General features: G+C 52.6%; 3 protein-coding genes across 7 annotated transcripts; 1 reads left to right on the top strand and 2 right to left on the bottom strand.

Moving 5' to 3' along the window:
• On the top strand, positions 1 to 6,998 carry LOC122368588. 3 transcript variants are annotated; one of them, XR_006254266.1, is made up of 7 exons: positions 1 to 55; positions 311 to 546; positions 945 to 2,227; positions 2,517 to 2,637; positions 2,952 to 3,054; positions 3,492 to 3,664; positions 6,929 to 6,998. XR_006254266.1 is itself a non-coding variant. In XM_043342678.1 (5 exons), the coding sequence occupies exons 1-4, from the start codon at positions 1,995 to 1,997 to the stop codon at positions 3,578 to 3,580; spliced, it is 546 nt and encodes a 181-aa protein (XP_043198613.1). In that variant the 5' UTR covers positions 1,541 to 1,994; the 3' UTR covers positions 3,581 to 3,612; positions 6,929 to 6,972. The 3 variants fall into 3 exon arrangements, 2 of the variants coding, with proteins under 2 accessions (XP_043198613.1, XP_043198612.1); XM_043342678.1 differs by lacking the exons at positions 1 to 55; positions 311 to 546 and having other exon boundaries at positions 1,541 to 2,227; positions 3,492 to 3,612; positions 6,929 to 6,972; XM_043342677.1 differs by lacking the exons at positions 1 to 55; positions 311 to 546; positions 6,929 to 6,998 and having other exon boundaries at positions 1,541 to 2,227; positions 3,492 to 3,838.
• LOC122368585 lies at positions 3,905 to 11,304 on the bottom strand. 2 transcript variants are annotated; one of them, XM_043342673.1, is made up of 11 exons: positions 11,113 to 11,304; positions 10,318 to 10,509; positions 9,988 to 10,090; positions 9,485 to 9,720; positions 9,214 to 9,322; positions 8,684 to 8,988; positions 8,229 to 8,455; positions 7,965 to 8,080; positions 7,420 to 7,563; positions 6,936 to 7,042; positions 3,905 to 6,611 (listed from the first exon to the last, which is right to left on the bottom strand). In XM_043342673.1, the coding sequence occupies exons 2-11, from the start codon at positions 10,480 to 10,482 to the stop codon at positions 4,467 to 4,469; spliced, it is 3,657 nt and encodes a 1,218-aa protein (XP_043198608.1). In that variant the 5' UTR covers positions 10,483 to 10,509; positions 11,113 to 11,304; the 3' UTR covers positions 3,905 to 4,466. The 2 variants fall into 2 exon arrangements, with proteins under 2 accessions (XP_043198608.1, XP_043198607.1); XM_043342672.1 differs by lacking the exon at positions 11,113 to 11,304 and adding an exon at positions 10,727 to 10,881.
• A 6,422-nt stretch (positions 11,305 to 17,726) lies between these two features.
• Positions 17,727 to 24,131, bottom strand: LOC122368587 (rho guanine nucleotide exchange factor 16-like). 2 transcript variants are annotated; one of them, XM_043342675.1, is made up of 4 exons: positions 22,586 to 24,131; positions 20,854 to 21,032; positions 18,512 to 19,393; positions 17,727 to 18,359 (listed from the first exon to the last, which is right to left on the bottom strand). In XM_043342675.1, exons 1-4 carry the CDS (start codon positions 23,799 to 23,801, stop codon positions 18,234 to 18,236), a joined length of 2,403 nt encoding a protein of 800 aa, XP_043198610.1. In that variant the 5' UTR covers positions 23,802 to 24,131; the 3' UTR covers positions 17,727 to 18,233. The 2 variants fall into 2 exon arrangements, with proteins under 2 accessions (XP_043198610.1, XP_043198611.1); XM_043342676.1 differs by lacking the exons at positions 20,854 to 21,032; positions 22,586 to 24,131 and adding an exon at positions 19,850 to 20,014.
• Positions 24,132 to 24,740: the final 609 nt, after the last annotated feature.

Raw genomic sequence — 24,740 nt, 5'->3', positions numbered from 1 at the left:
CCTGACGACCGCGCCGCCACCATGCTCATCAAGACGCTCTACGTCCTCTTCCAAGGTAGGCACGGCCCGTCGGTCTGGAACGAGTGTGATCTTCGTTCATGATGCCTCCATTGATTTAATCCGGACGAATTGTGTAGATTGGCCATCTGCTTCCGAGCGTGTTTCCTCTATATTGGAGTACTGAGCCGATCCATTCTAATGCTGCTTTCTACCACATTCAATATTTTGACATTCAATATTTTAAATTAGGAAATAAACTGAAAGTTAGTTCTTCACATTGAAACTAAAAAAGTCTTTGACTTCATTCCAGGCGTGCTGCAGGACAGACATCAACTCCGCTGCGAAAAGCAGCCTAACGACTGTCCATCTGGCCGTGCCAATGGCTCCGTACCACCTACCGTCGGCAGAGAACCACACCACCCCGCCAGGCGGCAGGCGGCGCTGCCAGCGCTCCGCCTGCCAGTGCTGAGGAATTCGGGCCGTCCAGTCCCGATGACCTGGTTCCGCCCAGTCCGGGTGATGTCACCTACTCAACCAGCCCAAACGGTGAGTGTTAGTTTTCTTTCTATGTTTTCTTTTCCAAGTTATGATTGTGAGAACGTGAGCACTTCTTCACCGTAATCATCGACCGCTTTTCCGGTTTACCAAGAAACAAACAATGCAGCTTGCTATAACATTTGAGGATTTCGCTTATATTGGTATGAAGTTATTTGCTGTTTGTCTTTTTGTAATATGAATGTGGTCTGTTTCCGTTCAATGTCTATTTGTGTGTCAATTTCTGACGGCTTTTCGTAATAAGAATGTGGTCCGTTTCCGTTCAATGTCTACTGTGTGTCAATCTCTGACGGCCTTCTCAGGGCGCTTGATAGCCTACCTGTTTCTAGCGCCCACCCAAAATCTCTAACAACATCCACACTCTGACGGCCTTCTCTCCGCTCCTCCAGCCGCCCTGTGGTGCTCGCTCCAGAGACTGTTGACGTCCCCTGCGCCCCGCGCGGCGGTCCTCCGACTCGCCCGGTGCCTGAGACTGCTCCGCCGCCGCCGCCGCCAGTGGTCTGGGTACCCGAGACTCTCGAGAGCTCACCGGCTCGCCGCGGCCACCGTCCGTGCCCGGTGGCCGAGACGGTACAGCTGCCGGCTACCCACCACGACCAGTGCGGCCTACAGACCCGGTGAGCCCCGTGCTGACCGCCCGAACGCCGGCGACTCGACGGGCCCGCCGCCGCGCCGGAGCTACCGCCAGTCCGCGGCAGTCGCAGGGAGCGGCTCCGGCGGTGGCGAGGGGCACACACGTGGCGACACCGCAGAACGAGAGACGCGCAGAGGTTGCTAGTCCTACACCGAGTCTGAGTTCGCCTCTGCTGCTGCCTCAGCACCCACCGGGAAGAGCCCGACGTCCACCGACGACCGAGCCGACCCCTGCCGAGCTGCCGAAAAGAAACGGTGGAAAACCGGCTGGCAGCGCAGTTCCAGCGACATCTGTGCGTCCCACTGCGGGAAAAGGTCATGGCGAGGGAGACCAGCCAGCAGCGTCGGGACGCACACAGTCCCAAGGGGCGTGCCAAACCCATTCTCGATCTCCGAATAAGAGGAAACGTCTCATCATTGGTCCGGGGGAACCAGTGCCACCACGAAAACGTAAGCAGTCGGTGTCTCCACAGAAGAAAGCACCCCAAGAGCGCACTGCTGCAGGATGCTCATCTGGCTCAAACTTCCGCACAGGAGTTTCGGAGCAACCAGCCTCCAGGACTCCAACGAAGGCCCCTGCTGGAGCGCACACTACGGTAACATCGACTAAAAGAGCCGCTCCCTCGATATTTGAATTGGAAATCGATTCGAATAAGACAGGTGAAACCTCCACCTCGAACAAAACTAAACGAACGTCTCCCAGACGAAAGGCGACTCCGCCGAGTCTGAATGAGGAGCGGCGGGCTGGGGGAGCTGCGCCAGAGTCTGCCCAGACTGACGAGACGCCTTTGGGACTGGACGTGCTGATGGAGGAGCTAAACCGCGACAAACAAGGAACTAATAACGGGGCAGATGTGCATGCCCAGCAGCACGGCAATGATAGGGCTCAGGCTATAACAGAGGGCGGCGCTGAACAGTCTCGGACGGAGAGAGAAGGAGCTGCCGTCGGGAGGGACGGTAGATCTGATGGAGACGAGGTTATGGCGCCGCCGGCCGAGCCGCCGGAACATGACTCCCAGGAGGAGACACAGATGGACAGGTGAGACGCAGCTCGACAGATGAGGCTGAAACGCATGCGTAACACATAGATGGACATGTGTTACAGTCCTGTGAAATATCACAGGACACTCGATATGGACACTCGATAGGGCTTGTATATTGACACTCGATAGGGCGGAAGAGGACTTAGCTATTTGGTTGATTAAAATTCGATTTTGTAATCAAATTTACATGAATAGCATCCAGGTTCAATTCACTAATATTGTTTGTAACAGGAATAGTCCACCTGTGTACGTCACTGACTGTATCTCTCAATCTCTGACCGTCAGTATGATATTGGGCGACGAGCAGCTGGTGGCGGGCCCAGCTCGCCGGTACGCAGCCAGTCCGGTCCGCCGGCGGGCCGACCGCCAGAGACTACCCGGCTGGTCGTGTGCCGTCTGCAAGGAGGTGGGTGCCCGCGGCGGCTGCTGAAATACAGGGCTGGATGTGGGGAGGCGGCCGACGAGACTGTGCACATGTAGTTAATGAACGCAGAGCATGGTTCTTCATTGTGAAGAAACGTTTACCGCTCAATCATTACACATGCTTATGAAACGAGTCTGTGGTGTCCGCATTCATCATTTGTTGGAGGGAAGCGCCATGTCTGCGTATCACCGAGGTAAATTAATCGGGAACTAAACGTTTTCTAATATTCCACTTGTCCCGCGTGCTGCTCGGGTTCCCTGGGTCACACGTAACCCCGTCTTGGCTGTGTGTTGCAGTGGTACTCCGACCGGAACATGACCGACGAGGAGCTGCGGGCTCATATGAACCGGTGCAGCCGACATAGACAGCAGGAGCCGCCGCCGCCCGATACGCCGCCAGGTAAGGACCAGACCACTGCACCCATTCAGGGTCAGGTCCCTCCCGATACGCCGCCGGGTAAGGGCCAGGCCCCTCCCGATACGCCGCCGGGTAAGGACCCGACGTCAACTCCCCTCCCTGCCCACACACTGCCCCGAGGGTAGATACAAGGGAGCAGCTACCGCTCGCCACCCGCCGGGTGAGAACCAGACGTTACCTTTACGCTACCCTGACCGGAGTACGGTACTGGTACCGGGTACAACCGACACTGGCAGCGGCAAGGCAGCGGGAGCTGCCGCCGTCGGTCCCGGAAAGTAGGGTGACAGGTGCGCCTTGGCAATCATGTTTTTTTACGAATCCTCTTCGTTTTGTCAGAGCATATAACCGTTTACCGGAGCTGGCTTTGATCTTCTTCTTCGTTCCCAGTTTCGTTCAACACTGCGCCTTCTCTGTTTCAGAGTTCTGGGACCCGGTCGCCTTCCCTGCCACGGATATCACCCAGTACGGCGCCGTCACCCCCCGCCCCAGGCCTCGTAGGAGACTGTGAGCGGGGTCATGGACCGCCCAACAGACGGCCAGGTACAGACGGCAACAGACGGCCAAGGAGGACCTCGGCCAGGAGAGGGACCAGGTATTCCCAGTCCTTCATTCAGAGTGTGAGGGCGAGGGCGAACACTACCGCGGTTGATTGTAGCTCAGTGCCTGATTCCGTGCCTTATTATATGTAAATGTGCAGTACAAGGGGTTTTGATCTCTATTGAAACCCTGATGCTTTCGTTTGCAAATAGATATTCGTTATTCGTTACTGTGCCCTGTTTCTGTAATGATATTGTGTCAGCATTCCATCATAGTTGTTTTCAACACCATGACATTGAATGGGTTGCCACACAGTGGCGAACACCATGGGTTTATTCATACGAAAATACGTCATCTGGCACAGTGGACACACAAGCATACACACTCAGGTCAGGAAAACCATACTGCGCACAAGCTCGGGCCGCGCCACTCGAAGGCAGCGGCGAGGATCACAAACGTGGGGAGTATGGCCGCGGGGGCTAGCCCTTATCGCCCTCGGTCGGCACAAAGGTCAGGTCATACCGAGCGACACTGCGGCGTTAGGGAAGGACCTAACAATGGCGGCTGAACATGGCATCACTGTTCTGTTCATGGCGAAGCGCTGAAAAACATTTGTACTGAAAATAACGAATCTAGCACAGCATATCATCGAGCAAAACAACATAGAAAACGAGTTGCACACAACCATGCACAGTAAAATAACGTACCGAAAATGAATCGAAACTCCTCGTAAGTCGTAATAAATGATGCGGTAAAACCAATATGGGGGCAACGAACATAGCAATGCATGCAATGAGGGCACATACTTCCCTGGCATGTTTCAAAGCTCCAACACAAAAGGAACCACCCAACATGGCTCACGAGTTGTGCTGGTTGAGCCCTAGCCTCTTCAGAAATGACTTTGCCCACGTGGCGTTCAGTTTGATGGGTCCGCCGTGCTCCTCGAGCAGGTCGGGCTCGTACTGCATCAACACCTGTTTGGCGGTGGCGATGCACAGGAAACTAGACACCTTCTCACCCTGGGTAACCAGCTCACGGATGCAGTCCTGCACCACGCGGTCATATCGTCCCAGCCGGATCGGCCGGCCGCGCTGCGCGAACCCCAGAGCAGTCACGCGCTCCGGGGTGTCGCCAGTGCGGCGCAGCTTCACGACGTACTTCTCCTTGAGGCCGCGGATCGTGCTCTCGGGAAGGTCGCAGCCGAGCCGCTCGCGGAAGTGCACCATGGCCGCGTGATTGCCGTGCTCGAAGGCGTACTTGCCCACCTCCGCTCGTATCTCGGGACTGTACGAGGTGTAGTTGCCTCGCTTGCGATCTCCGCTGGTCGAGCCTGGACTGCGGCTTTTTGCGTCCGGCCCGGGATCTCTGCTTTTTGCGGGCTCCGGCTCTGCGTCCTGGTCATCCTCCGAGAACAGCTCATCCTCCATCTCCAGTTTGGTGGGCACCAGAGGCAGGCTCGGCAGAGCGGAATGCGGCGCCACCAACTCTGGGTCCGGTAACGACCTGGACAGCGGCGGCTGCTGCTCCTGATGCTGCTCCTGCGGCTGGTGATGCTCCTGCTCCTGCTGCTGTAGCTGAACCTGCTGTCCGGGGGCGGCCGGCACGCCGTACGCTCCTGGGATGTTGGCCTCGGAGGTGGCCATCTCCAGGGGGTCCTGGCGCGTGTACGTGCCGTCCGCCCGCATCTCCAAGTGGTCCATCATCTGCGGCAGGTACTGCTGCTGCTGCGGTGACGGGGTCGCCTGCACCTGCTGCGGCTGCTGCTGCAGTGCCTGCTGCTGAACGGATGCGGGAGGCGCCTGCTGGATGACGGGCAGCATGGGACTGCTGATGTAGGAGGGTGCGGCGGCCGGCGCAGGACCCGCGCACGAGAAGGTCTGGTAGTTGGGCGGCGGCTGCGAGTACGGATTGACGATGATGCCTCCGGCCGGCGGGTAGGCGAACGTCTGCCCGGCGGCCGCCGCCTGACTGACCGGGATTGTGTACGTGTTGTACACGTAGCCGGAGGCCACGCTACACGGCTGGCTGATGACGTTCACCTGCTGTTGCAGCTGCATCTCGAGCGGGGCCGGCTCGGCGGCGGCGTACCCGGCCTGCTGTTGTCCGGCAGTCTCCGCGTCCGCCGCGTTCAGAGCCTCTTCGTGCTTGGCGTCACTCTCCATTACCATCTTACGGAACTTGCGCACCGTGCTCTCCTTCATGGCAAACTGCAGTTTCCCGGTGTACACCTGGATCGCCTGGGCGATGCCGTGCTGTAGCGAGTACCGTCCGATCTCCTCCTTCAGCTGTGGGGTGAAGGTGTGCTTCGGCTTCGGCTTGCTCTCCGCCGGTTCCTCGGCAGACGGCGCTCCGTCCCGCAGTCGAGCACGACTAGCCTTCATGTACTTCTTCACAACGCCCACTTTCAGGTCCTTGCCGAGCTTGTTGCTGAAGTAGGCCGTCGCTTCCTCTGGACCATACTCTATGGCGAACCTGCCGATTTCATCCTTCACCTCAGGCGTGAACACGCGGTACGCCTTGATGAAGTTCCTGATGGAGCTAATGCTGACCTGTCCGCCAAGACACTGTGAGTAGTAGTGAGCCGCCTCCTGCTGTCCGTGCTTCAACGCATACTCGGCGATCTCATCCCGCAGCTCCTCGCTGTACTTGATATACTTTCCTCTCCGCGAGCGCTCCTCTCTCGTCGCCTCTATGAGCGCACGGACCGCATGCACGGTGTTGGAGGTCAGCTGCTGTCGCTCCTGATCGTCCTCGTTCCCCGGCGGCGGCTCGGCCGTCCAGCCGGGCCGCGGCTGCCGGTGACTGATCTTGGTGCCGCCCGGCCGCATCGGGCGCCGCTGTTTGCGCTTCACGGCCCTCTTGAGGAGCTTTCTCTCGATGGCGACGGGCCGCAGCGGCAGCTCGCCGTCGAGCACGCCGCGTTTCTTGGCCTCCTCAGTGTGTTTCCGCTGGTGGATGCGGAACGAGATCTTGGACGTGAAGATCTCGCTGCAGTGGCGACACTGGAACGACACGAACAGAACGGAAGAGCTGTCAGACTAGACTGTTCAGGCCTCATGGCGCGATTATATGTTCGTCTGACAAAAGGAAAGTTTAATGGAAAATGGTCGAAGCGAAACGACTGCTATCAAAACATATTCAACTATGTAGTCCCAGACCTACCCTGTACCCTCCAGCGAAACCCAAACCTGGCAGAAGAACGACTCTCCCCCTCCTTCCAGGTCGAGTCACTGATCCCGTACCCCACACCGAACTAACCTCCCTCTAGTGAACCCCTACCCAGCAACCACCGACCCCTCCATCCCCCTGCCTCCGGCAGCGCCTACCTGCAGTGTGCTGCTCTGGAGTCGTCGTCGAACGCGCACCGGAGCCTCCAGCGCCTTCTCCTCCTCCAGGATCGTGCAGTTCTCCTTGTCCTCCTCAGAGATGGCGCCTGCACGGACACCCACAGGTCAGTCACCGGGGACTTGTGTGCGAGGGTGTGGCGGGACTGAGTAACGGCGTAACCGTTACAGGGGGGTTACGCCATTGAGTAACAGGGGGACGGCGTAACAGCACACTCGGGCGGCGGCAATGACGTACACGTAAAACGATAGCTGACTGGCGTTAGCGATATTCGCGAAATATGAGCAGAACCGCGATTACACTCGAACGCGGATATAACAACGATACGTTTTATATGGAAATGCTCAACGACTCTACGGTTCAGGCGCCGTAGACAAAATCTCAAAACTAAGAGCCGAGCATTTACCGAGCTACGTATCCGTACGGCTTAGTGTCGTATTACACCAGCTACGCCGAGCCACATACCGTTGGAGTGTCGGGCGTACATGATGTAGAAGGGCGAGAAGCCGTAGTCGGCGCGCGGCGTGGCGTGATACCCGAACAGGAACGCGTCCAGCTCCACGTCCCACTGGCTGCCGTGCTCGTCCACAAACTTGTCCATCATATCCGCTGCGTAACGCAACGGGGAGACGTTAGAGATTCTAAACTCGTAAACTTCTAAACTCGATCGGCAGTACAGCTCAATGTTGCATTGGGATCAACAATGCTCTGAATAAGTTACCAGTTATGCGTCAGAGAAATGTGGACCACGGGGGGGGGATGATTTACAGAGTCATGAGACACATTCATGGTATTCATAGAAAGCACTATAAAAAAGGCTTTTAGCGTGGTGAAATGTTAAATGTATTATGTAGTCCGGCCCACAGCGACGCAACTGGCAGCTGTCAAGTAAAAACTAGCCAGCTAAAAGGCAATATGATAGCCGTTGAACTTAGAATTTGATGGAAATCATAGACATTCCGGCCATGGAATTCCGGTCATAGTCATGGAAATTTCGGCCTCGTACTTACTGGCCCACGAGCACTCTGCCGATGCCTCCTGCAGCGTGAAGACAAAGTTTTGTTCCGTGCCAGGCTGCTGCAGCTTCTGAAAGATCTCCTGCATCCGTTCGAACCTTCCCTTATACCTGGAAGCATATGAAAATTTTAGTCAACATCGCGGCACGCAACAGCGCTGGAAAAAAGTCGCATAGGTATCGAAAATGGATCACCAGTTTCACGACTAAGCCAGCAAGCCAAAACACACTACCTCTCCGCGAGCTCTGCCGCACTGACCTGTCGTGCAACTCCTCGAACTGTCGCTCCGTCACCCCGACCAGCGCGCACTGGGCGAAGCCGCGCGTGCAGAAGGTGCGGAAGATGAAGTCGGCCAGCCGGGCGCAGCAGTCGGCCGCCGGCACGGGCAGCGCCTCGATCCAGCGCGAGACGGGGTCCACCAGGCCGAGAAGGTACTCACAGCCCGACTCTGAGCGGACGTATGGTCCGTAGATACGCGCCTCCACCTGTCACAAGGGGAGCGGTGATGCTTGAACAAGTTCTTCACAAGACAGCACTCAGCACTAACTGCACAGCGCACATTAACAGAAATGCGTTTGCGAAAATGCAGTTGGAGAAGACTTGAATTGACAAAAAAAAAAAACAAGAAGACTGCATCTAAAAGAACCAACGCATCTCATCAGTGCACAACCGCCGACACCGGTCGCTGGACAATGCGAACTGCGCCCTCTCACCTTTTTCCACACGCGAGTGGCCCTGTCGGCCATGACCTCCGCGCGGGTCCGCTCCAGGGCCGCGGCGGGGGTCGGCGGCTCCGCCTTGGGGGCCGCAGCGGCAGCGGCGGCGGCGGTACGCTGCAGCCGCTCGGCCGCGGCCGCCTGGTCCGGCAGCGAGGTGATGTCGAGGCCCGGCGGCCGCGACAGCCGCTCACCCTCGTAGCAGGCGGCGCACTTGCGCACGTACTGCGTCAGGTCGTTGTACACGCCGCGCCAGTAGTGTCGAATGGCGCTGTACATGCGCTTCACCCCCAGGTGCACACCTGCAGGCGAGAAAATGAGCGTCGTGAATTTTCCGTTGCATGACATTGAACATACAGGCAAGTTCTTTTTCCTCAAGGAAAATATTCTTTCAATCTATTTGTCGGCCTGACTGACTCATCAACTATCACGGCTAAAAATCAGGAACGTTGGAAGCTACGAGCACGTCGAGTGAAGGTGCGCATTCAGTAACGTAGCCTCCCCGTCGAGCAGCTGCCGAGCCTCACCAGTAGAGGGATCGATGTGCGTGGCGGCGATGATCTCGTTCTGCCGCTGTTTGTCCAGCACGACCAGCCGCGGGTTTCGGCTGCCGTAGTACAGCTCCCCATCGATCACCTGCGGAAAAGAGAGACCGGGAGTGAACGTCAGCGTCCGCGGCATGTCATCACTCATCCGTGATATATTCGTCACGTCATAGTTAAAAATTTCGAATACTGGGATAGAGCATGTCTCTGTATAGTAAACCATGTTAACGAGTAACCATGATAACAGACTCACTGAATACTCTTTGAGCCTCTTCTTTAGGCTTTTCATGCTGGCCTCAGAGGTGTCCACAGCCACTCCGGCCACCAGGAAGCGGTAGATGTCGGCGAAGAACTGCACCTCCGGATCGTGCTGGTTGTCGGCCGTCACGAACGGGATGTCCAGCTGGATGGTGAGCGACGGCTCCACCATGTCCGTGTGCTCGTCGGACGGCGCCGCCTGCAGCTCGACGTCCAGGGAGCCGTACTGACCTGCCAACAAACAGAGCATGGGTAATGGAAACTTGATAGCACGGACTGCCAAGGTACTAAACACAACCAGCAGCATCGTTTGGCACAGTTGGAGCTTGCAGACTGGCAGATAATGCCAGCTGATAAGTCTCTGATTCAAATCACTATGTAACTGAAAACCAATCATGACAGGCTGATGTGACTATAATCAGCACCAAACCAAAAGCTAGGTAGCCAAAGAAGACAGAAATTATCTGCAGTTAGGTGAATATTTATGCCAATCCCTACCTGTGTCATCAGGGACAATGGTGACTGGGTGGCCATCCATGTTGTGGTAGTCAGTGGAGAGCATCTGCAGCTCTTCACCATTGGCACCCAGAATCCTCACCACCTGTGGAGAGGGAAACAAAGGTGTGGTCAGGGGAAAGCTGAAACTGAGCCTGAGCTGTGGACGTTAGGGGCATCAAGGTTGCCTAAATGATCCTATGACAGCAGAATCCATCCATTCCATTCTAGGCTGGTATAAGGTTTGTGACAAAACAGTATGGATTTTATGCAATTTTGAGCATAGGGTGCAAAAGGACAATTTCACCTCTATCAGGTACAATTCCAGTATACCTGCACAGGTGCCTGCGAGACATGGCACCAGTCTTGCTGCTGGCCTCCCGCCACAAGCTCCACTCCGGCCTGTTGCTCGTCCATGGTCAGGTCATCTGCATCCACGTGCAGGCCGACCACCGACTGCGTCTCCTGCAGATCCATTCCGCTCCCACCCAGGTCCATGGCTGGGTGCTATGGAGACAGTTCAGGCTGCAGGGAAATTCATACGAGTATTATTAGCAAGTGCAGGACAAAAACACATGACAAACAAGTCAAACTGAAAAACAATGCAATCAACTGAAAATAAATAACCAGGTTTACAATGGAATGGCAAAACTTGTGTAAAATTGTTCGTGTTTGATGGGATTTTCTGTGACAAGGCCTGCAAATAAGCCTAGTTTCAGTTCAAGCTTAAGCAGAGACTCACATGCAATTTATATAGAACACATTCCATTCTTTTAAGCTGATGTAGACACTTCATTCAACCCCCGGTCCATTCTTTCACCAGAAATTTCATCGTGCACAATCACGTGGCGCCCGGTGCAGGATCAGCTGTGTTTACAAACTACAGTGCAAAATTAATTGCCTGCAAATTCTTTATTTTAATGATACGGTCATTATTAAGAGTGGGATAAGGTTGCATGACATGCTTCTTTACATATTTCTATCTGCTGTACAATACTGATCAACAGTGACGCACGTACTTTCCAGTGTTTTGCGTAAAATGCTGAATTTGGGAATCGCCAAATAAACGTTCAACATATTTTACCCGACATTTGTGCGGCTAAAATAAAACCCGACAAATAGACTTACCTTTTCAAAGAACCAGTGCTTTCCTCCACTTGATGCTGCGAATAGGAGAGTGGAATATAAAATAATGTCACATTTACCAGTCAGCTTGATATTAATAAAAATCTCTTTGTTCTTTCGAATATCTATCAGAGTCCGGACGCCATCGCTGCAGTAAAATCCTGTCAATTTTCATCAAGGTCATGTGACGTCACTGAAAGAACGCTTGTGATTGGCTCATGGCCATGTAGAGATGGAAATGGATTATTATTATTATTTTGTGCTGTTGTGTGAATGAAAAAGACAAAGCTACAAATCCTGTTAATTCTGATTATTTTTTTAGCTGTTTTTAGACCCGTAATGTTTTCTGTTTTCACTTCTTTTGTTATTCTGGCTCACCTCTAAATTATTCACTGCTAGAGCTGCCACTTTTTTGAAGTGTCTCTCTCCTACAATACAAAACAAAAATGGTAATGACCGCTGCTGCTGAAGGAGTACATATAATCCGTATCCGGTATTCCGCACCGGGCACCCACATTTCCTCAGGTGCTGCTTCTTATCATCTCCCCGATTGGCGAGGAAACGTGGAGGAGATCACGTACCTACCTATCGGGGACTTATTTCTAGACTTTGACTTATGTACCCGGAATATAAAGCCGAATATGAAGATTCACATGCAGACATGGAGCAGAGGTGTGAAACACCAAAACGTCAGCTATGCTGGAAAAGTATGAAGTGTAACGAGACTGCATATAGGTTGAGCTATATGCACTGGCCGCTGCAGTCTGCACCTTCGCTGCTCTCTTTTTCTGTGGTGGAGGACAGGCGCTTATCCTTTGCACGAACTGAGGAAGCATGTCATCCTCATAACATGCTCTCATGGATGTTGTCCCGATTGGCCATACCGGAATACAGACTAGCCAGGTGAAAACAAGTGCAATGTCATGACAAATACGAAGAAGTTATTGTTACAAATGACTTGAAATCGGTAGAGGATACGGGGGCGGCTTATGATTGTTTCTGGGGCGCAAGCTCAAACCGCGACATCCGTTCAAGCAGCAGCAACATCCTACTCCAATCACCCAAAGTAAATCCGGACCGGTACCGTCACACCGCGGCGCTGCTGCTGCCTGCCGCTCAGGGGCCGCCCAATTATACGATAACGGCACCGGCTGCCATTACCAACCGACATTGGACTGGTTTAGGCCGTACGTGACCCGCGTGACCCCCAGCACGTGACCGACGTGACCCCCCAGCACGTGACCTGGGGCATGGTCTCCAGCTTGGGGCACGTGACTGGGGGCAGTTCGGAGATAATTGAGCTGTAGGTAACGGCCGTTGGTCATTGGCCATTCAGGGGCGCAGGACGGGCTATATGCAGCAGACGTTAGTCGATCAGCTGCTAAATGTGACTGCCTGGACCCTGGTGGACAGTTGAGCTGGACTGCTCAACAGCCGCTAGAATTTGCATCGAAAGCGTTTTTCGATACCTAGTTTAAAACGCTCGCCACTTTTAAACAATTCTTCACGTTTTCTTCTCGGGGGTGCGGTAGCTACATGACGTTTGTCCAGTGAGTAGTGATATGTCAAATTGGTGTCGGTCTCTGTACCACATCTCCTTCCTACAGTTCCATATACATCTGCTCAAATGTCGACCCGCAGTGGCGGCGGGAGTTAGCCGAAGCGCGGCTCGCAGTGGGCCGATCCGTATCGCCGACACTGCGCTCGGAGGCGGCGTCGGTGTCATTTTTGCAGAGTTCCACCACTGCAGGAGCGGCAGAACTCAGAGAGGAGCCGCTCAGAAATAGAACCATGAGTGCGCTGTCCATCTGCACAATTAGACGTGCTACGGCTCGGCTCAGGTCGTGTCCGGGCGGCGGCGCGCCTCCCGGACCGGCAGCTGATGGGCCGCTCCGGGAGGACCCGGAGCTGATGGTCCCACTCCGGTCTCCGGGAGGGGACCCGGACGGTCCCAAATGGACCGGCTCCATTTCCCAGAGGAGATGGCACGCGCGCCTTACAGAGTGATTTCGGATCTGTAAGTTCAGTAGTTAAAGTATTTAGAAGATGTTTTATTGACGCTTGGGAAAAGTTCGTAATGATAACTCGTGTCTGTGGCCGAGCCGGGGATCAGTGGAATGCTGGGATGCTTCTGTGATCGGTGGAGCGTATTGTGATGAGCCTTGATGTGATCTTATAAGCAATTCGGCGCTATCTGGGTTTCTTCTGCAAACCTGTGTGTGTCAAAGCGTCTCTCCCCTGGTGGCTGGTACTTACAATGTGGATAAGGTGGATAAACTTCCTTTATTTATTACGGGTAAAGACAACGGGTCTTTACAAACCGTCTCAGCCCATTGGCCCGCAGTGGCCGCCGCTTACTCTTTTAAAGTTAATGGTTAATTGCTCGGCAGTTTAACCTCAAAACAGCATACCGGAACCAAGGTGCCGGAACTGTTGGTGGAAAGGAATGTAAGTTTTCACTCTGCAACTGCTCGTTACATCAAATTTCCAGACCAACCCTCTGCTGCGCAGGTGATCTGTTCAATGTTCACGGGAAAGTTGGTTAACTATTTGCCGGACTACTCAACTGAAGTCCTGCGGCACTGAGCCGAGAAGGTATTGAAGATAGGCCGACCGCCACGGACGTGTTTCTCAATTACGTCCTGGCACCAACTGGTGCACCATGCGGCAAAGTTTGCCGCGCTCCGGATGCCATTTGCCACCTGCCCCGACTGCTGCGCCGAAGTTGCCTCTGCTGCGTCACCGCTCGGCGAAGGGGTAATACACCACTCAGCTGCTGCTCGAAGGGACGCTATAGCTTACATGAAACAATTATTTGGACGAAGCGAGGGAAATTGTGATGATGATTTTTCTGAGAAACAGATGTGCGGTTATTTAGGTATTGATACCTATTGTTCATTACAAATTGACATCCACTACCGGGTATACCTAATCCACTGACTAGGTATGGGTAGTAAATTATATAATGCCTTGAGATCGGTTCCTCAGACAGATGCCATCAGTTTGGCTGATGGCGGGGACGGCCAGGAGAGCACTGCCACCGTCACCTTACGGTTCGGTAGGTGTGCTATGGTCAGCGTGACCCTCAGAGGTCGGCGTGCTGTCCGTGTAGACTGAGGACTGAGATGTGACGAGTGACGACAGACAGGGTGTAGTAGAGTGTACCCTTAACGGGCGGCGACCTCCATTCAGGGACACGGTAGACGACCTGTCTTATCAGTCAATCTGGCGTTGCTCAGGCGGGTTTCAGTCAGACTTCAGATGTGACTCTTGATACACAGCGCGTGATCTATCACCTCTGAATCCTTCCTTCACAGTGACAGTGTTTTATCAAGCACCGCAATTTGCGACGGCTGGTGTGTTGTTGTCTGTTGACAGAATGATTTAAAAATAAAACAAATATATAATGAATCTACGACAACACATCCCCATGAATTTATATAGCAAATCCGGTCAGCCTTTGCATCTGTGTCTCCATGGCTCAGATTAGAGGTGGCAAAATGTGGACCCGAGGACCCGGTCCAAAGAACCAGTCTGGACCCATATGGGTCCAGACCGGTTCCTGGAAATTTTCTGACGGGTCCAACCGGGTCCTACCATAAACTATACATCTTGCACACTACACATTATTGCAAAATATGAAGTGAATGAAGTGAATGTTTCTTTGCAAACAGTAGCTCATGAATATCCCCAGTGGGCAATAAGCTGTTTTACATGATGCAGCTAATGATACTTACAAGTAGTTAGTATTAATTGACTTTTGGGGAATGGGTCCAACTGGTTCCGATTCCAACTAAGACCGGGTCTGACTGGTTCCAGAAATGTCCAGCCGGGTCTGGTTCGAGTCTGGTTCCCAAAATTTTCATCTTTTGCCACCTCTAGCTCAGATTTTAATCTATCCACCAGCCTGTGGACCTTTGGATTTGACACAAACCTACCGGCAGCCTGTGGACCTACGGGTACAGCCACGGCGTCTCAGTCAGAGGTCCTCAGCCGTTTCCGACAGTTCACCGAGCCCGGCAAGTGGGAAATTCACTCGCCCGATTAAAGTAGAATGGGTCGTTCTGACGGCCGCAGCCACCTCCCGAGTCTCATGGTTCTAGTGATCTGGAGGGAGAGTGAGAGAGAGGGGGATAGATAGATGGATATAGATGGATAGAGAGAGAGAGTGTGTGTGAGAGAGAGAGAGAGAGAGAGAGAGAGAGAGAGAGAGAGAGAGAGAGAGAGAGAGAGAGAGAGAGAGAGAGAGAGAGAGAGAGAGAGCGAGAGAGAGAGAGAGAGAGAAAAAGAGAGAGCGAGAAAGAGAGAGAGAGCGAGAGAGAGAGAGAGAGATTGAGAGAGAGAGAGAGAGAGAGAGGGAGAGAGAGAGGGAAAGAGCTGGACGAGAGGAGCGATATTACACGTGGGAAGAGTCGCTGATTCTCTGCTATCTGTTGGCGGTGTGTTCGCATCCTGGTATCGTGGCTATCATTTACCCACTATTGACACTAAAAGATACTGGTAGCTATTATTTGCTCTTTTTAAATATAGCATACCCGACAGGTGACACATTTTCAGTAAATCTACGTGGCTTTTTTCTGATTCAAGACAAGTCTGATCATTGATGTTATGGACATCAAACTTTCAATAGAAACAGCTAACATGGACTGCCAAGGTAGGTACTAGGAGTACCTATAGGTATAGCTAACCTGGGAGATATCCAAAGCGTCACAGATCGTCTATATTTCGTTACAGATCGGTCCGATAATAAGGTACGACGACAATAGAAATGCACGTATGACGCCGCATATACCAATGAGCCGAGATGAATGACCCATGCGACGCTCGATAAATCGATAAATGACACCGCCAGATGGCATGCACAACAAATGACGCAAACAAATGACGTGCGATAAATGACTTGCGACAAATAGCGTGTAAGTAATGACGCGGGAGCGTCACAGTGCTCAGACGGTGTCACCAATTACATTATAGTTAGGTCTCGGAGATAATACAGGCATTGCTGCGGTGTCCATTCATCAATTGACTTATGGAGAACTTCCACATAGACATTTCTAATGTACAGGTCTCGCGGGTTTTAGCGGCAGGTTTTGTACTAATGAAATTAAGTATATTTCAGGCTATATCTTGGTCATCTTAACCCTCGCCAGGCGAGGGCCTTTTCCATTACACGGACGGCGAGGGGGGGGGGTACGACCCCCCCTGGCGATTGGCTCCTATGGCACTTAGAAACACCAAATTTACAGGGTAGATGGGTCTATAGGAGGTCTCGCCCCTGTGTAACTTTGGTTGCTCTAGGTCAATATTTAGGGTTTTTTGGGGGGGAGGGGTATAAGTGTAAAATTTTTGCTAAAACAGGCCAAAAGTTTTTCGCTTATAACTTTTGATCTAATTAAGATAGAACAAAAAAAGCACCAGTGAACTCAGCACGTCAAGGCGCGTCAAATGATATACTTGTTTGCTTGCTTAAGTGTACTTAAAAAGAAAGTTAAGCACATCTTAAGTCTAAAGAATGGTCGAAATGCTTAATGTTGCATATCATTCGACTCGGCTGTTCAAGAGGAACAGAATGATGCCATTTTGAAAGCTCTATCTTTATTGTGTGACAAGTTATTGGCACAAATGTCATTTGACCTCAGTTGACCTCATTTGACCTGACCCATGGACAAGTACACCAAACAAAGAAGCACCAAGTGACATAATCTTGAGTACTGTTGTTTCAGAGCACCAAAGTGATAGAAAGAAGCGGATATCGCCAGTATTTTCCGAATTGAATATTTTCCCATAGGCGTAACATTACGACGTAATGACCTCTAACTGATCTCAGGTCAGCGACATGAAAAAACGAACTATATGTTATACAACTCAGTGAACTTAGGACATCCTGAAAGTTTGAAGGAAATCAGTTCAAAACTGTGAGTTGAACAGGTGCATAAAGAAAATTGAAATTTGACCATGACCTTGTACCGGTTTTTCTGACCTGGTGATCTGACCTGAAACGGCAGAGACCTGAAATTTTCAGGGAAGGTGCCAAAAGGTTGACCCAGAGGGTATGCCAAATTCGCTACGCGCCGCCGTTTTAACGTTATTTGCGAAAAACCTTAGGGGGGGGGGGCTGCATCAACCCCCCCTCGCCGGGCGAGGGTTAAGCTTTTGTGTTGAAGAATGAAGATGCGATAGACTTGTTCATTCACAAGCCTTCGATTACAGTTTTCATGCTTTGCTGGGCTTTCGCAACGTCTCGTTCTCATTCCATGCGAAGATAGGTCGCAGTTGTGAAGAGGAAATGACTCCGTCTGCTCCAGCACTTGCCACGATCGCCTGAGTTGCGCAGATGTCGAGTCGCATGCCGCCGCGAAGTGCAAGACCGGACGGAGACTTGCACTTCCGCTGCAGTTGCAACCCCTTACCCCCGCATTACACAATCCACAGTTGAAACATGGTGCTAGGCTAAGTCACAGTTCCGTTAGCTTCGTTTCATCTTTGCTGACAACTGAGTTTGCTGGTTTACGCCGAATATCTTTTCGTGTGACCTTTGTTTAACGAAGTAGTTACTTGACTGTCTGTTTACCGTTTATCCCTGAGGAAATGATGAACGACTGAATGCTGACTGAAAATGACTTTGCTAGATTTTTTATTCACATTTCAACGTACGTACACTGTCATACTAAGTCACAGTTGAAAGCACATGAACATGAGACATATCACAATCACCAAACCCTTTCTAATCATGTAGCCAGCTAGTTCCAATGACAATTATGATCGAGTGAGGCAGTGAAAACGCCCAGTAAATTATGCACTACGTCACGGTTTTGACGCCACACTCAGACCTGAACAATTACATACTGACCACTGTTACGGATAGGCTGAATTGTGCTCGAAAACGACACTAAATGACGTTAAGTGCTGTCTCAACGCAGCTGTCAGTTGATTTAATGAATATGCTTATCATGGGCGTAACCGATCTGGTAGCCAGGGGTGAGGATCTTCCTACGCTTCGAATACCCTAGCCGTTCTGTCGCTCTATCTTCTATCAAAATGACTCCTATCACAGTCTGCCTGACTATCTGACCTGACAATCAGTTCCTCGGAGTAGGACCTTATCCACCGGATACGGGCCCCCCTCATGAGCTTGGTGCCCTTTTCAGCGACCCCACATCTGCACTGTGGCGACGCACGCCCCTCCGCCGCCACGACAGGCGGCCCTTCGCGGCCCTTTCCGGCTCGACCGTGCCACTCTCCTCCGCCTCCTGAAACCCAGCGAGAGGACGGGGGACGGAGGTCAGAGATGTCTGAGGAGTAATACTAACTTTGTGAGAAACATAAAGAAGCACACACACTATCAGCTAGATGCTTTATGCATAACACGGTCATTCTTAGCAGAAAGTCGATTTTTACTCACCAATCTCTCCTCTTCCCGGGCAGCGTCCTCGTCACAATCCTTGACGAGCTTAGTGAGCGCCCGGTGCGCCTCCTCACAGCTCTGTCTTTCCGGGTGATCGGGTGGCATCCTCTTCAGCACAGCTTCCATCATCATGGGCAGCCTCTGCACGTGCTGCACGGGCAGGTGGAGGAGCGCCGCCAGACCCAGGCCGCGCACCTCTGGGGACATCTCCAGGCGGGAGAGCAGCGCGGCGAGCGGTGAGCTCCGCTCGGTTAGCTGCTGAAGACAACGGTCCTGGTGCCACTTGTGCGCACAGTAGACCTTGTACGGGTAGAAGTTGTGCTTGGCGTGTTCGTGCACAATGTCACAGAGGCCCGAGAGATCGTCCATGGGTATTTGGTACAGGTCAGTCAGAAAGTCATCTGAACACCGGCGCACTTCGTCAACGTTTTGAAACAGCTCGCGATACTCGGTCTCACTGAAGGTGCACTGCCGTGCTTTCTGCCCGTTTTGACCGTTCTGTTTCGGCGATGGTGGCTTCTGGCTTAGCGCTCGAAGTGGCTCCTGGAAATGACGCTCTAATAGCTGAAGGGAGCTGTGATACGACTCCTCTTTACTGATGATCTCGAACAGAGCCTCTCGCAGCTTCCTCTGGTCGCTGCTGAGGCTGTCGAGGACGCCGCTGTTGATAACGGAGGGCAGTCGGCACCAGAGCGGCGGCTCGGCTGGTGAAGAGGGTGACGTGGGTGCTGTTAGGGAAGCTGAAGAGGAGGATGGACGCAGCAGTGGCCCTCCGGAGGTAGCAGGAGACGTGCCCACCGGCTCCGCACCCGGCGGCGATCCGTTCGTAGCAGAAGCCGAGAAACGAACTCTGGCAGCTCCAGAGCCATCATCCAACTCCTGGGAAAGAAAGGACTGTGTTCAGCGAGCTACATCATATTGAGAATGGCGCGATACGTATCGTCCTTTTGGCGCGATGTATGCCATTGATAGACCACCGTTCACCGATAAGTTTGAGCAGGATAGAAATGCAAAAAAAAAAAAAACAGCGTTCATCTTAAACACTGAAATGAACTTAGGTAGGCACTACTCCCAATCCCATGGCTTTCTTTCGTCTCAAGTTCTTAGCAAAAATGGGAATAAGGCATTCGGGGTGAAGCCAAGAGTGACTTCCGTGCATTTCTGTGAATATTATGGAGGTAGATCTGAGGCAACAGCGTATGAATCTGGTCTAGCACGCTCATCCTGATCCTAGTCTGTCACATTATCATGCCGCACTACTGTGGGGCTAGGCACTAGACATACTGTATGCACAACATTATTCGCAATGTTATGGATACTAGACATATTACTCACCACCTGTATCGACATTTCTCTCCAGGAACCTCTCAGTCTGCACAGCTACTACCTCAGGACACGCTCACACATACGCTGACCCGTCCGCGGCGCGTGGCACTGTGACCGGCCTCTGCCCCTGCCACCCTCCCCCTCCCCCCTCCCCGGTCCGACCTCAGGGTCACTGCAGCCGCCAGCTGACTACCGATAGCGCACGGGATTTCCGCTGCCAAATTCCCCGCTGCAGGGGTTCCGTAACCGAATTTCCTGCTGTATCACGAAACAACGCAGAGGCTCCTACTTGCGTCTTCAGCTAAATTTAGACAGCGTATAAGTTTTTGGGATTTTCGATCGGGTTAGGGTGTCCGAGCAAAATACATGCGCGGTTACATTTGCCTTAGGTACCTATCTTAATTTAGCATGGTTTAAGCAAGCAACTCACGGACTAATCGTTCCACCACCACCAATCTACATGATAAGGGTACCTACCTAACACCTAGCCTGCAAGTTTCTAACCCCTAGATACACTTGCATACAGCCGGCAAACTCCTCTGTGTAATCAGACACTCCCTTATCAACCCATTAGGCCTTGGTTCTTAAATCTTTTCATTCATTTTATGGGTGTTGTCCGAAATATATGATATGATATGATATCAATACTGGTGTAACACTTGATGTGTTGCACTTAGCCCTGAGGTGCCCGGAGACCCAATTAATCTGACTGATAAGATAGAGAGAAGTCAGTTTATTACCTGCATGTCAAGGCTTGGAGACTCCGTCAGGGACTAGGGACCTGGGTGCCTTTGTAAAATAAAGTTAAGACACGGGGAACAATGAATATACGTACGCTTACGGCTTAGTCAGTTTCCGTTCTCCGAATAACTTTCAAAGTTCAGTATCACTGCAGTATGCCGCAGATTGATAATAAGATCGTACACCTCACAAATCATCATACAGAGATCAATACATACAAAGATCGTATCGCTCAGGAAAGGGCCCCTCTGTGACGAGTCCCAAGTACCTACCGCCTGTGACTGCGGGAGACTGCGAGGCACCATGACCCAGCCGGGCTCGTCCTCTATGTTGTCTGTCGCCGTAGCGGGGCAGCTCTGGCAGGTGAGGTCATGACCTTGCAGATCTTGCAGTCCCGATGGAGTCAGCGCACTGAAAAGCTTTTCGAAAGGTGCCGAAAGCCTCCGGGTATCTGTGAATTTTAGATAGACAGGTTGATTTGGTAAGAAACAATATCCTGCGCTGAATGTACATTAGGGTGTTTCATTACACTATGGTAAAATAATGTTGGTTCAAAACTCAGCCATATCGACTTTGCCCCAACTCTACCCGTAAAACTGAATCGATTGATACGCTTGAAACCCAAATTTAAGTATATTTAGGGGTCGCACACTTTTGTCACCAAAACTCGTTACACAGAGAAGGGGGCACATCCTTCCTTGGTGCGCTTGGGCAGCACCTTCCGGTTGAGTTCCACGACTCGCAGGCCATTGTTGTTAGGGCCCTGCCGCCCTCAATAGACCGTTGCAGAGCCCTCAGATGCCAGCATAGCCCCCGCAGCCTGGTTGTGTTGGGGCCCTCAGAGGCCGTCGCTGGGCCGCCTGAAGCCAAATGGGCCCTCAGACTTGAGTTGGGTCTAGGGCCGTCACGAGGGCCCTCAGAGACCGTCGTAGAGACCCTCAGGGGCCAGTGGGGCCCCTGGAGTCCTGTGGGACCCTCAGCGGTCGTCATGAGGGCCCTTAGTGGTCGTTATAGGGCCCCAGGGGACAGAGTTCGTCGTGAGAGCCCACAGAGATCATCGTAAGGGCCCTCAGAGGCCGTCATAGGGGCCCTCAGAGGCCAGCGTGGCCCCTGGAGTCTCTGTGGGACCCTCAGCGGTCGTCACGAGGGCCCTTAGTGGCCGTTGTAGGGCCCCAGGGGACAAAGCCCTCAGGTGGGAGCCCTCAGAGATCGTCATAAAAGGGCCCTCTGAGGCCGTCGTGGGGGCCCTCAGATGCCGTGTGGAGCACCAAACGCGGCTCGGGACACTCTAGCCGGTGTGGAGGCCCCGACTAGCATGGGGCGCTCCTGACCATAAATAGACACCCCGGATGATTCCACATCAGTGTTCGTTTCCCGATCACTGGTTTTCAGGAGAAAATGTATTGGATGGTGCGACGGGCCCCTTGTATGGATTTTGGGGGTGCAAAAAAGATATGTTTGCACCCCCATGTTTTTCGATGGGGGTGCAGCTGCACCCCCTGCACCCCCTATTCCGCCGCCACTGCCTGGCTTTCTCAACCAAATCAGTTCGCAGGAAGACTACTCATGTTACGGCCAGAAACAAAATCAGAGATGAAAAGTCGCAGAAATGTGCGACCTCTAAACATCATCAGAATGAAATGAAATTTTACACAGAAACTTGTGAGCAGATGACATTTGAGGGGAACATCGATATGACTCGCAATATGGCACTTTGAAAATGTGAAACACCCTAATGTACATATATGCGAAAAATGGTTCAAAGAAAAGAGTGACAGTAACCAACCAAGCCCAGTTGGACATTTCATTTGTTATGGGCTTACGTTTTTCGCCGAGCAGTTTTTAAAGTCTCTTCTCATCAGCTTTGAACCTTAATCGGCAATGAAGCCCGATACTGAACCCCTCTTTAGATACCCCAGCTAGCTCCCCATTCAGCGAGTCGCTGAACGCCTTAGAGCACCCACACCTGCGTAACTCGCTGGTCGCCGCACCCGCCCGTCTTACCTGTGGGGTTTTGGCACGACTTGGGGCGCACGTTCCCCATCCTGCCGGTCCGCCGTCCTCTCTGGAGATCTCCGATACCCCTGTGACTGAGCTCCGTGAGGACCTGCTGCATCCCCTGATCCCACTCGGAGTCAGTCGTCGACACCTGGTCACCCGACTGGGTCACCACTAGAGGTTGCTGCTTCACAACGGGTCTTGGCGCTGGTTGTATTGATGGGGCAAGTGATGGAGCTGTAAAAGTTTTTCGATTAGCGAGCAGAGGTTTAGGTTTCACTTTCGGTTTGGGCGGCTTTGAGTGCTGAGTTTCTTGCAAACCAGACTGTGATATTGGACGTGGTTTGGGTGGAAGGTACTGAGCTGTTGTTGGTGATGGTGACGGCGATGGTGACGTTGATTGTGTCAGTGCTGGTGATGGTGCCGACGTTACTGGTGCTTGTGCTGATGGTAGCTGCTGTACTGGTGGTGGCGGTAACGGTGTCCGCCTCGGATCAAAGCGACTCTGCCTCGGATCACCTGGTGAAGATCGGGTTGGTGAAGGTGCTGGTGACGGACGTTTTGGTGAAGGTATTGGTGACAGGCGCTTTGGTGAAGACCCTGGTGACAGTCCTGCTGGTGGCCCTGGTTCTGGTATTGACAAGGTCGGTAAAGGTGACCGCGACCGTGACGGTAGCGGGGGCGGTGGTTGCACTGGTGACGATGTTAGCGCTGGTGACGCTGTTGGTAAAGGCAGCGGTGACGGTGACGGCGATGCAGGAAGTGGCGTTCTCTCCGGATCGGAAGCGCCAGACTCCATTTCGGCTGCTGTTTGACACACTTCAGTCCACATCAGCTCTGTGACACCGTTTGGAAATTCTGCGAGCAGCTTTGGTGCCATGGCTAACAGCGTCTTCCACATCGCACTCGCTGTCTGTGAATATCCCACTGCTCTTATTTCCAGTACCGTTTCTGTGAGAGACCTCCACAAAGTCTGGGTTTCTGCGATATGGCTCGTCCTTAGAAGCTCTGGGATCGCGTTAAGGAGCATCTTCCATAGCACTAGAGCCTCAGTCTCGAAACATCCGTTCAGGAGAGTTGATAGCTGAGACACTAGGTTTTGCCAAACGCACAGCGCCCCTTTGGGTTTGTTGGTACGAAACCGGATGATGATTTGGCCAATTTCTACCCTCCAAATGTCCTCCATAGGTGGGTTGTTCTTGCTCACATTGGCCTCCGCCATACCCGAGGGATTTTATCTGCCGAGTCACTCGTCACATGCGTTTACGGATCACCCCCTCACTGAAAGCACGTATCACGCTCACTATCACGCCTGACGAGGCACTGCCGTGAGTGATCCCCTCACTGACGAGTATCGCACAGACACGTGTCACATCGCAAAATATCAGAAGCCGTCTGACGTCAGTTAGCAGGTCGGCACCTGACAGACAGGGGGCAGTCAGCACCCGACGCAGTCACGGTCACCTCAACCCCGGCTCACAGGTATGACAGGCTGCACTGCACGCTGACAGGTCACCTTGTCCGCGTCGCGGTGGTCGAACGACTGTCACTACTCACTACACTGCATCCCCGTCGCAAGGTCCGCAGTTATCGCCGCCTCAGCTGGGTACAAAGTGACTGACAATATCAACAGACTCGTCAGGCAAACTCCACTGCTGATACCATATCGGACACGAGCTAACGGCATTGCGCTAACTTTGCTGGGAGGGCAGTTTGCTCAAGTGGCTTGGCTTGGCTGCCGGAAGGTTGAGGCTCAACGATGCAATGGTGGTGAATTTTCTAGAGAATAAAGGCATCATAAAACATAGTTGCTTTCCTAGCGTTGATAACGTGCTGATGTTTCAATGTATGTGCCATGTAAGACGTGAACATGATTGCAATAACATAGGCGAACATTCTACCCACTAGGCCACTAAAAACAGCGTTTTTCTCCGTGTGGACCACGTTCTTTTTATCTTTCTTGTAGAATGCATGGGTAAGTAGACGGAGGAAGGCGTCTGGTCCTTTCTTCATACCCCTATTTGCCACATTTATCTTTCTGAGGGTAGTTGTAAGCCCAGACAATGTATCAGGCCATGTCTGATGCCTGACTGTTGACCACTCAAAGCAGACACGGTGGTCGATGTATCCCTCGATCCAGACGTCTAGACTGCGGGATGCA

Source organism: Amphibalanus amphitrite, unplaced genomic scaffold, assembly GCF_019059575.1.
Source record: "Amphibalanus amphitrite isolate SeventyFive unplaced genomic scaffold, NRLGWU_Aamphi_draft 000959F_arrow, whole genome shotgun sequence".
Taxonomy (NCBI): domain Eukaryota; kingdom Metazoa; phylum Arthropoda; class Thecostraca; order Balanomorpha; family Balanidae; genus Amphibalanus; species Amphibalanus amphitrite.
This window is presented reverse-complemented; position numbering and strand designations above follow the sequence as displayed.

Coding starts and splice junctions, on each gene's coding strand:
- LOC122368588 (XM_043342678.1), top strand. CDS start 1,995: ATGGAGGAGCTAAACCGCGACAAACAAGGAACTAATAACGGGGCAGAT. Junction 2,228..2,516: donor GAGGAGACACAGATGGACAG/GTGAGACGCAGC, acceptor TCTGACCGTCAG/TATGATATTGGGCGACGAGC. Junction 3,055..3,491: donor GCCGCCCGATACGCCGCCAG/GTAAGGACCAGA, acceptor TCTCTGTTTCAG/AGTTCTGGGACCCGGTCGCC.
- LOC122368587 (XM_043342675.1), bottom strand. CDS start 23,801: ATGGCGGAGGCCAATGTGAGCAAGAACAACCCACCTATGGAGGACATT. Junction 21,033..22,585: donor GTCGTGCCAAAACCCCACAG/GTAAGACGGGCG, acceptor TAAAATTCACAG/ATACCCGGAGGCTTTCGGCA. Junction 19,394..20,853: donor GTCTCCCGCAGTCACAGGCG/GTAGGTACTTGG, acceptor TTTCTTTCCCAG/GAGTTGGATGATGGCTCTGG.
- LOC122368585 (XM_043342673.1), bottom strand. CDS start 10,482: ATGGACCTGGGTGGGAGCGGAATGGATCTGCAGGAGACGCAGTCGGTG. Junction 10,091..10,317: donor TCTCGCAGGCACCTGTGCAG/GTATACTGGAAT, acceptor CCCTCTCCACAG/GTGGTGAGGATTCTGGGTGC. Junction 8,081..8,228: donor TTCGAGGAGTTGCACGACAG/GTCAGTGCGGCA, acceptor ATATGCTTCCAG/GTATAAGGGAAGGTTCGAAC.